At 57.5% G+C, this 11,892-nt stretch overlaps 1 protein-coding gene across 5 annotated transcripts; it reads right to left on the bottom strand.

The window, feature by feature from the left end:
• Positions 1-63: 63 nt before the first annotated feature.
• TAF1C (TATA-box binding protein associated factor, RNA polymerase I subunit C) lies at positions 64-9,055 on the bottom strand. Of its 5 annotated transcripts, XM_057534013.1 has the most exons (15): positions 8,911-9,055; positions 6,307-6,530; positions 5,070-5,151; positions 4,784-4,881; positions 4,619-4,708; positions 4,450-4,523; positions 3,587-3,825; positions 3,374-3,490; positions 3,172-3,289; positions 3,014-3,085; positions 2,691-2,826; positions 2,393-2,536; positions 1,723-1,897; positions 1,499-1,636; positions 64-1,422 (listed from the first exon to the last, which is right to left on the bottom strand). In XM_057534013.1, exons 2-15 carry the CDS (start codon positions 6,442-6,444, stop codon positions 560-562), a joined length of 2,484 nt encoding a protein of 827 aa, XP_057389996.1. In that variant the 5' UTR covers positions 6,445-6,530; positions 8,911-9,055; the 3' UTR covers positions 64-559. The 5 variants fall into 5 exon arrangements, with proteins under 5 accessions (XP_057389996.1, XP_057389992.1, XP_057389993.1 ...); XM_057534009.1 differs by having other exon boundaries at positions 3,172-3,490; XM_057534010.1 differs by having other exon boundaries at positions 3,172-3,490; positions 6,307-6,510.
• Between the last annotated feature and the right edge of the window lie 2,837 nt (positions 9,056-11,892).

Genomic DNA, 11,892 nt, shown 5'->3' with positions numbered 1-11,892 from the left:
ATGTCGGAAGCCAAGTAAGGGGACGCAGCCCAGCCTGAGAAACTTGATCGTTCAAAACCAGGCTCAGGTGACAAGTTTATTCAACCCCTAAACGTGGGTCCAAAGTGCCTCCCTCTACAAAACGTTAGATGGTGCTAGAAACCGCTTCACACACACACACACCTAACACCCAGCAGCAGAGCACCGGCAGGCTGGGCAGCTCACTTCACCGTCACCCGCCACGTCCCCGGGGGCCCGTGCGTGGCGGAGCCCTCGGCCGCCTGGAGCCCCCGCTTTCCAGCACGACACTGTCAGCTGGAGGGGATCCTGGCGACACTGACCTTCAGGACGGGGCTCCCAGGACTTCTCAACGTGCCCCTGGGAGCACGAGCTACAGGAGAAATGACTACCTTGTCCTCCTTCCTCCAACGTGGACTCAAATCGCTTCTGAATGTCTTCCGCAGTCACGAAGGCCTTCGGAAAGCAGGAAGGTCTGCACCCTGGCCCGTTTCAACCACAAAAGGCACAGCTTATCCAGGACAAAGGGCTCCCTGGAGGTGGGGGGCAGCTTCCCCAGGCGTCAGAAGCCCATGCGGGGCTTCTTCCAGTGCGGCTGAGAGCCGGAGCGGACGGCTGCCCGCTGCCGGGAGGGGGTGGCCCGGACGCTGGAGGCCTGGGAGGAAGGCACAGAGGCAGCCCCCGGGGCGTCCCCTCCGAGCGGCAGCTCAGCCATGTAGTCCCGGAGGGTCTGCTGCCGCTCCGAGGGGACGCCCCGGGCCCACAGCTCCTGGGTGGACTCCTGGGAGGGCGGGGTCACTGGGGGCTGAGGCCTGGCCTCGGGCAGTGTCCGCTCTGGGCTGGGAGGGGGGCTGGCGGCGTCTGAGAGGTCTAAGCGGCCGCTGAGTGAGGAGAAGGTGCTGGACAGTTGAGTCCGGCGCTTGTGCCGCTTGGGCTGTTTGCCGGGCCCCGAGCCGCTGCCCCGCCGCCTCTCCCACCAGGCCGCCGCCTGGCCCTCCCAGGCTGCCTCCAAACGCTCGCTGAGCTCGTCCTCGGGGCCTGGCTCGGGGGCAGGGGCCCGCTCTTCCGTGGGGAGCAAGCCCAGGTCCCTCGGCTGCAGGAGACGCCCTTTGGCCATGGCCGTGCGAAGACCCTCTGGCGCTTTGCCCTCTGCCTTCGGAGGCTCAAAGCAGCCCAGCAGGCGGCGGTGGGAGAAGGTGGGTGCAGCCCACACGGGGGGAGCCGGGGGCACCTCCAGCAGGGCCTTCAGCCACCGGCTGCAGGAGGCAGTGGCCTGGGGGGTCCAGGAAGCCGTGGGGGCAGGAGAGTCAGGCCCGGGCTCTCCCTGGAGGTGGAGGCGCTGGTGGAAGACGTCTCCAGCCGCCGAAAGTTGGAAGAGTGACAGCACCGGAGTGGAAGCGGAGGGTGGGATGGCGGCGGCCAGACCTGGAGGTGGAAGGACCGTGACCCGACAGCCTGGTGCGGTGCGGCTCCTCAAACCCACTCCCCTGCCCCAGCGCACCTATGGCTGGTGCTTTCAGACGTTCCTGCAGCCGCCACTGACTCTTGGGCTCCAGCAGGGGGAAGGCAGAGAGGGAGTCGCTCCTGGAAGGGAGAGACTGGGGGGGCCCTGCCAGCCGGGGTGTAGAGGCCCCCTCTCCTGGAGGAGGGACAGACAGCTGAGGCCCTGCCCAGGCCCGGCCCCGCCCGCCCTCCTGCCCGCCTCCCGCCCGCGCCGCCCCTCACCTGCGACGTGCAGCAGCTGCAGCTCCCCACCCTGGCCCGCCAGGAGCAGCGGCCGCGGGAGGCCCGAGCGGGGCGGGGGCAGCAGCTGGGCCAGCAGGGGCGCGGAGGGGAGGCCGTGGCTCCACTTCAGCAGGGGCACCAAGGGGAGGCGCTCATCCACCAGGCAGAGCGAGAACTGGGGGCCCAGGAAGAAGACAGAGGGGACGTGGCTGAGGCGTGGGAGAGAGGGACGGGACAGGTCCCCCTGCGTGGCCCCCTCCGGGGCCCCATGTGGCTCTCAGGGTAAGTCTCAGCACTCCGGGACCGGCCCTGACCGCCTCTCCAGCTTCAGCTGCCCAGCCCCACCCAGGAGGCACCCCCGAGCAGGTGGCACCGTCCCCTGTCCTGATGGCCTTGCTGGGAGAAGGGCTCTTGAGAGAAGCTTTCACCCAGCCTCCCCCAGCCTCACCTGACCCTGGCACGCCCGAGACACACCCACTAACACCCAGGGTCCTGAGGGGGCGGGGTGGAGCCAGACCCCTCTCCCCTTCCGGACACGGGGGGACTGTCCAGCTCTGGCCACTGCCCCCCACGCCCACGCCCTTCCCCCTTCCCCAGCAGCTGTCCAGGACCGTCTCCAGTGACCGCCTGAGACGGTGCAGGACGGAGAGGAGGGGAAGGTGTCGCTCACCTGGGTGCAGATGAGGTGGAGCGTGGGATGCAGACACTCGGGGCCGCACTCCCCCAGGTACTGGGTGAGCAGGACCCGCTCCCCTTTCTGGCACGATGCTTCTGCCCCTCCACGAAAAAGCAGCAGACCACAGCCCGGCGGGCCCTGGGGGACGCGGCCAGGTCAGCGCCCACGGTCCGCCGTCTGTGGTGCCACCTGCTGCGGCTGGCCCGGGGCTCGCTGGCCCTGCAGCGCATCACGCCCTCTCGGGGGAGGCCCCCCACCCCATCCCCGCCAGGGACCTGCTCTGCCCCCTCACCTGAGTGTCCACCATCTTCACTCCAGTGCGATCACCCACAGTCAGCACTCGAGGGTGGGCGGTGAAGTCTGCCCAACGCCAGGGAGAGGGGTCCCGGAACACAAGGGTCTCGGGGTCCTTGTAGATTTGCTGCAGCCTTGGGGAGACAGGCCAGCCATGGTGGGGAGACAGGCCAGCCATGGTGGGGAGACAGGACAGCCATGGTGGGGAGACCGGCTGATGGGGGGAGACTGGGGTGACCTGGCCTGGGGTCCAGGACATGGGCCGGGTTCTGCGGGAGCCACTGGTTGGGGTGGAGGGTTTTTATGGGGAAGGGGCGTTACCCGTCCTGAGGAGTCCACAGACAGATGGCTCCGGAACGGCTGCAGATGGCCAGCTCTCCAGGCAGGTGAGGGCTACAGGGCACACACGTGATGAATGCCAGGCCACCCCCTTCTCCCACGCCCATCTCCACGCAGACCAGCCTCAGTGAGCCCCTCACCTGAGGCTGATCCCTGTGGCCCCCTTCTCAACCTGCAACACCTGGAGAGGGGCCGGTTGCCCCTGCTTACTGACCTTCCACAAGGCACAGTGGTAGTCAGAGCGGACAGCCAGCAGAGCTGAGGGATGGAGAGGGTCAGGGTCAGGGTCAGAGTCAGGCAACAGGTCAGTGAGTGGACGGGGGAGGTGTCTATGGGCCTTACCTTCTCCCTGCACGGTGCGGGTCACCACCTGCCGGACAGGTCCCCGGAGCCGGATATGGCCAGGGCCTCCGAGAACCCGGGGCTCACTGCCTGGGGTCAGGCTGACCTTCTGGAAGTCTGGGCATCTCGCTAAGGATAAGTTCATGCGTTATGGCCACTCAAGGCTCCCAACTTCCCGCCTGTCCCTAGAGCATGCCCAGCGAGGGAGGATACACAGCCTGTCCAGGGCGCCTCCTGCGGGGTAGACCAGCTGCCCAGCCCTGGGCGTCCTGCCGGGCACCCAGGCCAGCGCGCCCCCAGTGAAGGCGTCGTCCAGGAGCAGCTGCTCCCAGCGCAGGGCCAGCTCCTCGTGCAGCAGCTCCCCCAGGAGGCTCGCCACCGACGTGCTGAGGATCGGGCCCCCAAGGATGGAGAACCGGCGCTGGCGGTGGCTGAGGTAAGCCCAGGGACAGCTGGGGGCGGGAGGAGGAGGGTCAGGCTGTGGCTGATGGGGAGGAGGGCTGGGTGCCATCCCGAGGGAGGCCAGGCGTAGCAGACGCTTTCTTCATCACCCTAGAACTTCCTCCTCTGGGAAACCAGCCCACCCTGTTCCTGCGCTGCAGTCACATGATCCCGGCCTGGCCATGTGGAGTCCGCCATCGCCCGGCCACAGGGATCGGCTCACGATGGGCATGACACCCAAGCCCAGCCAAGCCGACCACACCGCTCCCGGGACTTGTGCTGGCGCCTCAGGAAGGACACTAGCCCTTTCCCTGGAATCATAAACCACCTTGCTGCCACCTGGAAGCAGCCTGTCTAGGAATTAAGCCAAGCAGAGGCAAGAGGATGAGAAAATGAAGAGCCCTATTAACACCTGAACACCTGGATGCAGCCGTGCCTGTAGTGCATGAGCTTCCGTTCTTTTCTCCCTCACGCGGCCTCTGCAGCGGGGAGCTCTGCATGGGGCAGCATGGCTCGTGACTGCACGGGGCGTGTGGAAGCAATCTGATGGAAGCCAGCATCCAGGCCCTGGTTCCCTCCCCAGCCCCACCACCAGCTAGGCATACCCACCCCGTCCTGTCCCACTAGCCACTTGCCCCCAGGGCTGGTGTCCACCGAGGTCCTGGAGCAGCCTCTTCACGCTGACCACTGTCTTCTTCTTCGAGCGGCCCTGGGTGGAGAGGCCTCGTCAGGCTCACACGCCCCAGGGCTTGCCCCGACGGGAAGTGGGGAGCCCCCCCTCCCGGCTGGCGAGGGGTTACTCACCCGTGCTCCCTCCAGCTTGAAATTCTCCAGCATCAGCTTCCCCAGGGGTGCAAAGGCTATGTCCCCATGGTCCCACAAGAACCGGCTGAGCTGCAGGAGGAAAGGAGGCCCGGTCACTAGGCGCAGCCCCGGCCGCGTGGCACTGCGCACCGTGGGGCCGCTTACCTGCTCAGTAACGTCCAGCACGGCTTGGGGCTGTCTACGGAACTGGTAACCTCCCCGGAAAAGCAGATCCTGGGCAGTCACGCCGGGGTCCCAGGGATCTGAGGGAAGAGTGAGGCTGCGGAAGGGCCCGGAAATGGAACCAGGTGTCCTAGGTACCTGGAGGTGCCAAGGGCCCTGTGGGGCAGAATCAGCAGGGAGAGGAAAGGCCTCGCGCGGGAGCTGGGGGAGAGCAGCGGGGAGCAGCGGGGAGCAGCTTGGGAGGGGGCCCCAAGGCCGAGATCCTTACCGGGACCAGGAGGCAGCAAGGGCAGCGGCCCAGGGGTGTCCGGCTCCCAGAGCAGGCCCTTGGCCACGTGCGGCGCCGCGTTCTGAGGAAACACAGCCGTGGCCACAACAGAACAGTGAGTGTGCGCCGGGCCAGGCGCTGCCACCCACTCTTGTCTTTTGTTAGCTCATTCAATCCTCCCAAGGCACCGGCCAAACCGGTACGACGGCCATCGTCACTTTAACGGCCATCGTCACTTTAACGGCCATCGTCACTTTAACGGCCATCGTCACTTTAACGGCCATCGTCACTTCAACGATGAAGAAAATGGAGGCACCGCGAGGCCGTGCCTTGTCCCAGGCAGCAGCCACTAAAGAGAAGGGCTGGGATGTGAACCCAGGCAGTCTGACTTCAGTCTGTGCCCTCGACCTCCAGGCTGCACAGGCTCTCGCAGGAGCCCCTGGCCTCTGAGCCTCACTGACACTCAGGAGACCTTGTGGTCACGTACTTGGGACGCCCACAGGCTGCTCCACCCCACTGCGGGGCTGGCCTGAGACAGCTCAGCGCCACACCTGGGGACGGAGGAGCGGGGCTCCCGCAGGGGCGGGTCTGACGTAAGCCCTTCCTTGTCAAGGGAGCCCCTCCCGCCCAACGCCAGTGTCTCTTTTAAATTTCTCACCCACTTGCCTCTGCCGGGAGTAATCCTTAGCCAGCCTGTCTCCAAGTGGCAGCCAGATTGGCTTAGGCTTCCGGGGAAAGAGCCGGCGTCCTTCGTGTCCCAGGAGATCTCCCCTCCCCTCCCCACCTCACCCCTACTGTACGGTTTCGGCATCCTTTCGGTTTCGCTCAGAGCTGTTCTCACTTTGTAATGATTTTATCCTTTGGTCTATTCACTGTTTATTCTCACTCAACCTAACTCTGTTCCATGAGGCAGGGAGCGCATCTGACTTACTCACTCTGGATTCCCAGGGCCTGGTAAGGCACCTGGCACATAGTAGGGGCTGTTCAGTGAGTATCTGTTGAACAAATAGAGGAAGAAAAGACGGGGGCCAACAGCTCCCGCTCAGTAAATCCTCTGCGGTTGGCAGGGCATCCTAGGTCCCCAAAGGAGGTGATTCTGGCTCAGCCTGTGTCTTAGCAGATTTGTGCCAATGCCACCCCACCCTGCACTCCTGCCAACTGGTGTGAATGCTAGGATAGGGGGGCCAAGGGACAGCACCCACCCTGCAGCCACCAAGGCTCTCCCTGCCATCCTCACCTCAGGACCTTGGGGCAGGGACTCCGGCAGGGTCAGCGCGTCTCTCCAGCTGCACATGAAGGACACGTCAGGGACATCGCTCAGACCAAGGGGGCCAGTCGTAAACAACGAGGGAGGGAGGGAGCTGGGGAAGTCCATCCTGGAAAACAGGAGCCACTCTGGCCTTCCTCAGAGACCTGAACCTGATAGCCACTTCCGGGGCTCCTGGGAGGGTGAAGAGTGCCCTAAGAGGAGAACAATTTCTTTGGGGAAGCAGATAACAAAGAACAAATGACTATGTCACCTAATGCCTGACAGTAATAAGTGCTACGTTAAAACCAACCAACCAGCCAGGAGGGAGGGGATGGCGGTGGCCGAGGGGTGTGGTCTTGGCATCAGTAAGAAGGTGGCACTCGGCATACCCTGAGCCAATGACAAGGCTGCTGGGAAGAGGGTACAGCAAGTGCAGAAGTTCTGGGGCAGGAAGTATGGGAGAAACAACTGGGTAGCCATGGAACGAACTAGGAGGTGAGTGACGGGCCGAAGTCAGACAGGTGGCGAGGGGTCCGCTTCCAGCATGCTCTTATGTATTACATTATAATTACACGTTCATAGACTACACACCCCACACTCTACGCTACGCTCCCAAGACAAACTCAAGTTCCCCAAAGCCAGAGATGAGTCTTATCTGTCTGCCTTCCCGCTGTCAAGTACAGTACCTTCCAAAAAAAGGAACTGACTGTGTGTTGAATAATAATAAACTTATGTCAAAGGGCTTTGGTAAGTACAAAGTGCTCTAGAAGAATAAACAGCCATATCATCCCTCTTTTTTATTACCTGCAAAAATAAGAGCAGTGCTCAGTTACTGAGCGCCAGCATCTGCCAGACACGGCACTACGTGTTTTATTCTTCTGCCCCGATTACGGAGTTCAGAAAACCGAGGCTCGGGAAAGAGCAACTTGTCGGAGGCCAACAGCCTGATCCCTGCCCTGATTCAAAATCCAAGTTCTGAACCACTACTCTCCCATGCATCCAGAAGCAAACACCAGCCTTAGAGTCTCAGTAAGCAAAAACTTTCCCCCTCGGAACTGCAGCTGCATTGTATCCATTCAGTTTGTAACCTCCGGACATCCATGTACCCTCGGCACCTGGCAAAGTGCCCACCACACAGTAAATGCCGGTAAATACTTGCCAACTGAGTGAATGTGTGTTTCTTAGGGCACGTGTCAGCCTCATTCTAATTGTGGTTTATGGGTACAGCCTTATTTCTTCTTCAAGACTGCTCTCCAGGGGCAGGAACTGTATCTGATTCATTTCTGAGTTCCTGGCATCTGGCTGTTGCTGTCATTCTCTTCCATAGCAGGAGGGGACAGTGGCGGGAATGCGTCTTTTCACTGCAGGACCCTTTCACACTATCTCTCCACTTAAAAGGAACACCATTGCCCTTCCTACCCACCTAAAAAATCCTCCTCATCCTTCAGATTTTCAGTCAGGAAGCCTCTCCCAGTTCTCCCAATCCTATCCCACAACACCCTGCATCCCTCCTCCAGAGCACACATTGCAATGTGTGATTAGATATTTAAAGGTAAAGCTATTTAATTCCAAACTGCTCTAAGAGTCCCCGTGGGGAAGAGACTTTATCCCCAGTGCCTTGGTACTTACTACGTGGTAACAATCAGTACATAAAAACTGAAGGAACAGGGCTTCCCTGGTGGCGCAGTGGTTAAGCGTCCACCTGCCAATGCAGGGGACACGGGTTCGAGCCCTGGTCCGGTAAGATCCCACATGCCATGGAGTAACTAAGCCCGTGGGCCACAACTACTGAGCCCGTGCTCTAGAGCCCGTGAGCCACAACTACTGAAGCCCGTGCGCCACAACTACTGAAACCCGCGCGCCTAGAGCCCGTGCTCCTCAACAAGAGAAGCCACCGCAACGAGAAGCCCCCGCTCGCCACAACTAGAGAAAAACCCGCGCGCAGCAACGAAGACCCAACGCAGCCAAAAATTAAATAAATGAATAAATAAATCTAAATTTTAAAAAAAACAAAAACAAAAACTGAAGGAACAAATCCAGGAATGAATGAAGGAGCGGAAAAAGGAACCAAATAGCCTCAAACAAACGCAGGCAGGCTGAAGGCGCTGGTGGAGCCCACGACCTCAGAGAAGCCCCGAGACAAGACAGCCTCGACTTCCCGCCCTCGCCCTGGGCTCTCCCGGCCCGTTTAGACCGCCAAGCCTGCAGAGTCAGTCGGGTCTGCATTCATGCCAGGCCGGGCACAACAAAAAGTGCGCCTGCAATGGGATGGGAGAGGGGATCCGGGCGGCCCTTCCCCTCAGACATCTACTCGCCCACTCCCTCCCTAGCCACCTCTTCCCACTCCACCTCCAGGCCCCAGAATTTCAACCCAACAACAGCAGAGGTCTCGCATCAAGCGCCGTGTGCCAGACAGCTGTTGCTACCACGCTTTACATCAGTGGGACGCTCCCCACTCCATGAGCCAGCGGCTGCCAATAACCCACTTTGTAAAGACTGGGCGACTTGTCCCAAAGTCACAAAGCTTGGGGCCCGTGGACTTGAGCAGAGGGACCTGCCTCTCTGTCCCGTCCGGGCGGCGCGCGCACTTACGTGGCCCCGGCTGTGCCGTGCTCGTCTGGGAAATGAACCTCCGCGTGACGCCCGCCTGACCCTCGTGCTACGAGGTAGCCCGAGAGTGGCAACCTAGCTCGGGCGCCCTCGACAGGACCGCCCCACAACGGCGTTCACCCGTCTCTTGGGCTGGGCCGGAAGCGCTCCCTGGAAAGCAGGAAGTCCCGCCTCCCAGCCTGGCCTCACGGGCGCTCCAGAGCGCCACCTCCCGGGCGGAGGGGGAATGCGAGTGCAGGCGGCGCTGTGGGCAGTAGAAATCAAATGCCTTCAAATCCCAATGGTGAAGTCCAGGTTGACGGGCGTGCGAACCTCACCTCTGCTTAACTAACTTCCTACTTTACAGGACTGTTGCATTAATTCACTCAACAAACACTGAGCACCTACTATAAGCCAGGCACTTTTTTAGTCAGTAGGAATCCTACTGACTGTCTTTATATCCTGTGAAGCAGGCTTTCCAAATAGGAGTACAGGTACTGCTGGGAATGCATGAGGCTTTCCCAGTAGTCAGGCAAATACAGCTTTAGGCACTGGTTCCCAGATTCTAGCATGCATCAGCATCAACTGGAGGGTGTGTTAAAACAGAGTTTCTGATTCAGTGAGTCCGGGGTGGGACCTGATAATTTGTATTCCTGAGTTCCCAGGTGACGCTGATACTGCTTGTCTGGGGGCCAATCTTTAAGAGCTACTGTGCGATCATAAACATTACCCTTATCCAGCCCAGTAGTTTTCAGACCTGAGCGTGCATCAGAATCCCCTGGAAGGCTTGTTATAACCATTTGCTGGACCACACCCCCAGCGTTTTCAGATTCAGTAGGTCTGGGATGTGATCCAAGAATTTGCTTTTTTTTTTTTTATTCAACTTTTTTTTTCATTTAAATGAATTCCTCTTAGAATTTAGTCCCAGAAAAAAACTTTCTCCTTACAAACTTTATGCTGCTTTTTTTTTTAGAATTCCACATATTACTTATTTTAAATTTAATTCCTTTTTTTTTTAATTGGAGTAAAATTGCTTTACAATGTTGTGTTAGTTTCTGCTGTACAATGAAGTGAATCAGCTATATGTGTACCTATATCCTCTCCCTCTTGGACCTCCCTCCCACCCCCACCCCCGTCCCACCCATCTAGGTCGTCACAGAGCACCGACCTGCGCTCCCCGTGCTATATACAGCAGGTTCCCACTAGCTATCTGTTTTACACATGGTAGTGTATTTATGTCAAACCTCATCTCCCAATTCGTCCCACCCTCCCCTCCCCCCCCAAATTTGCATTTCTAATGAGTTTCCAGTGAGGCTGATGTTGCTGGCCCAGGCACCACACTTTGAGAACCATTACTTTAAATTAGAGTCAATTTCCAAATTCTTGGCTTCCATCCATATAGATTTTATCTGGGAGGTGCTTGGCTTCGGATGGTTCGAGCTTTTTGCTCCTCTGTGGAGTGTTGCCTGAGATGAGTGCCGAACAAGGGGGCTATTCCAAAAAGCAGAGTCCCTGCAGGAGAAAGTTCCCGTAAGACTAAGAAAAGCAGGCTCAGTAAGAAGTAGTGATGGAAGGGTTCAGGAGAGGGGCCGTTTATATATTATATTTTTTCAATTCTTTCTTTATTATTTTTATTATTGTTATTATTATTTTTGGCTGCGCGGCATGCGGGATCTTAGTTCCCCAACCAGGGATCGAACCCATGCCCCCTGTAGTGGAAGCACAGTCTTCACCACTGGACCGCCGGGGAAGTCCCAGGGGCTGACAGTATTGTGTTCGTTCATCTGAGTGCTGGTTACATGGCTCTGTGCCGTGTGTGGAAATTCATTGAATGATCCGTGCACTTTTCTGCGTGTATGTTATACTTCAGTAAAGAATCTTTTTTAAAAAGAAAAGGAAAAAGGAAGAAAACTACTGGCTGTGACACTTGATGTTACTGAGACTTCAACCTCTAGGTCAGCCTTCTCAGCTACCTTAGAAATAGAATCCAGAAGTCCCTCTACGAGGGCAGGGATTCTTCTGTCTGTGTTGGTCACTGACGTATCCCAAACAGCTAGAAGATGCTTCATGCATATTTGAATCAATGGAAGAGGTAATGAATGAGATGGCTCTTCTGAGAAAGTATCAACACATTTACTTAAATTGAAAAAGCTAAGTCAGCCTGTTTCTGATGAGAAGTAATTCCATTTTAGCTGAGTGCTTTGTCTATGAGAGTAAGCTTTGACGATTAAATCATTTGGAGAGTGTTTTTCATAAATGGAATAAGCTAAGTCTGCATCTCCATGGTTTTGGTGAAAACATATTGGAAAGATGATTATAATATATAATAAACTAGAAATTGCACCTTTCGTAACTCCGTGTGACTAAATAATTGGGGGATACATAGTCTTTCAAAATTATTTTAGGGGTATGTATGCCAAAAAAATTGAAGGCCTTTTATACTAGTTTCCTATTGCTGTTGTAACAAATTACCACAAACTTAGTGGCTTTAGACAACAAAACATCATACAGTTCTGGAGGTCAGAAGCCTGAAATGGGTCTCATTGGGCTAAAATCAGGGTGTCAGTAGGGCCGTGTTCCTTTCTGAAGGCTGTGGGGAGGCTTCTTTTTTTTTTTTTTTTTGCCTTTTTCAGCTCTGAAAGCTGCCTACACACCTTGGCTCATGGCCCCCTTCCATCTTCAAAGGCAGCAATGGCCAGTTGAATCTTTCTCACAAGGCCATCTCTCTGATTTTGACTCTTCAGTCTCTTTCTGGTTTAAGGACCCTTGTGATTACATTGGGCCCACCCAGATAATCCAAGATAATCTCCCTCTCTTAAACTCAGCTGATTAGAAGCCTTAATTCCATCTGCAACCGTAATTTCCCCTTGCCATATGATGTAACATAGTCATAGGCTGAGGCGATCAGGATGTGGACATCTTGGGGGTACCATTATTTTGCCTCCCACATCACTATTCACATCACCCATGCAGCTTCTGCTTGGG

The sequence above is a fragment of the Balaenoptera acutorostrata genome, chromosome 19 (genome assembly GCF_949987535.1).
Source record: "Balaenoptera acutorostrata chromosome 19, mBalAcu1.1, whole genome shotgun sequence".
NCBI lineage: Eukaryota > Metazoa > Chordata > Mammalia > Artiodactyla > Balaenopteridae > Balaenoptera > Balaenoptera acutorostrata.
Note: the sequence above shows the minus strand (reverse complement) of the source record. Positions and strands in the feature narration are given on the sequence as shown.

What these genes read in the sequence shown, in the direction of transcription:
- TAF1C (XM_057534009.1), bottom strand. Translation starts at nt 6,444, where the DNA reads ATGGACTTCCCCAGCTCCCTCCCTCCCTCGTTGTTTACGACTGGCCCC. An exon ending in TGCTGGACGTTACTGAGCAG is followed by an intron (nt 4,709 to 4,783) that starts GTAAGCGGCCCC and finishes TTCCTCCTGCAG; the next exon opens with CTCAGCCGGTTCTTGTGGGA. An exon ending in TGAAGATGGTGGACACTCAG is followed by an intron (nt 2,537 to 2,690) that starts GTGAGGGGGCAG and finishes CGCGTCCCCCAG; the next exon opens with GGCCCGCCGGGCTGTGGTCT.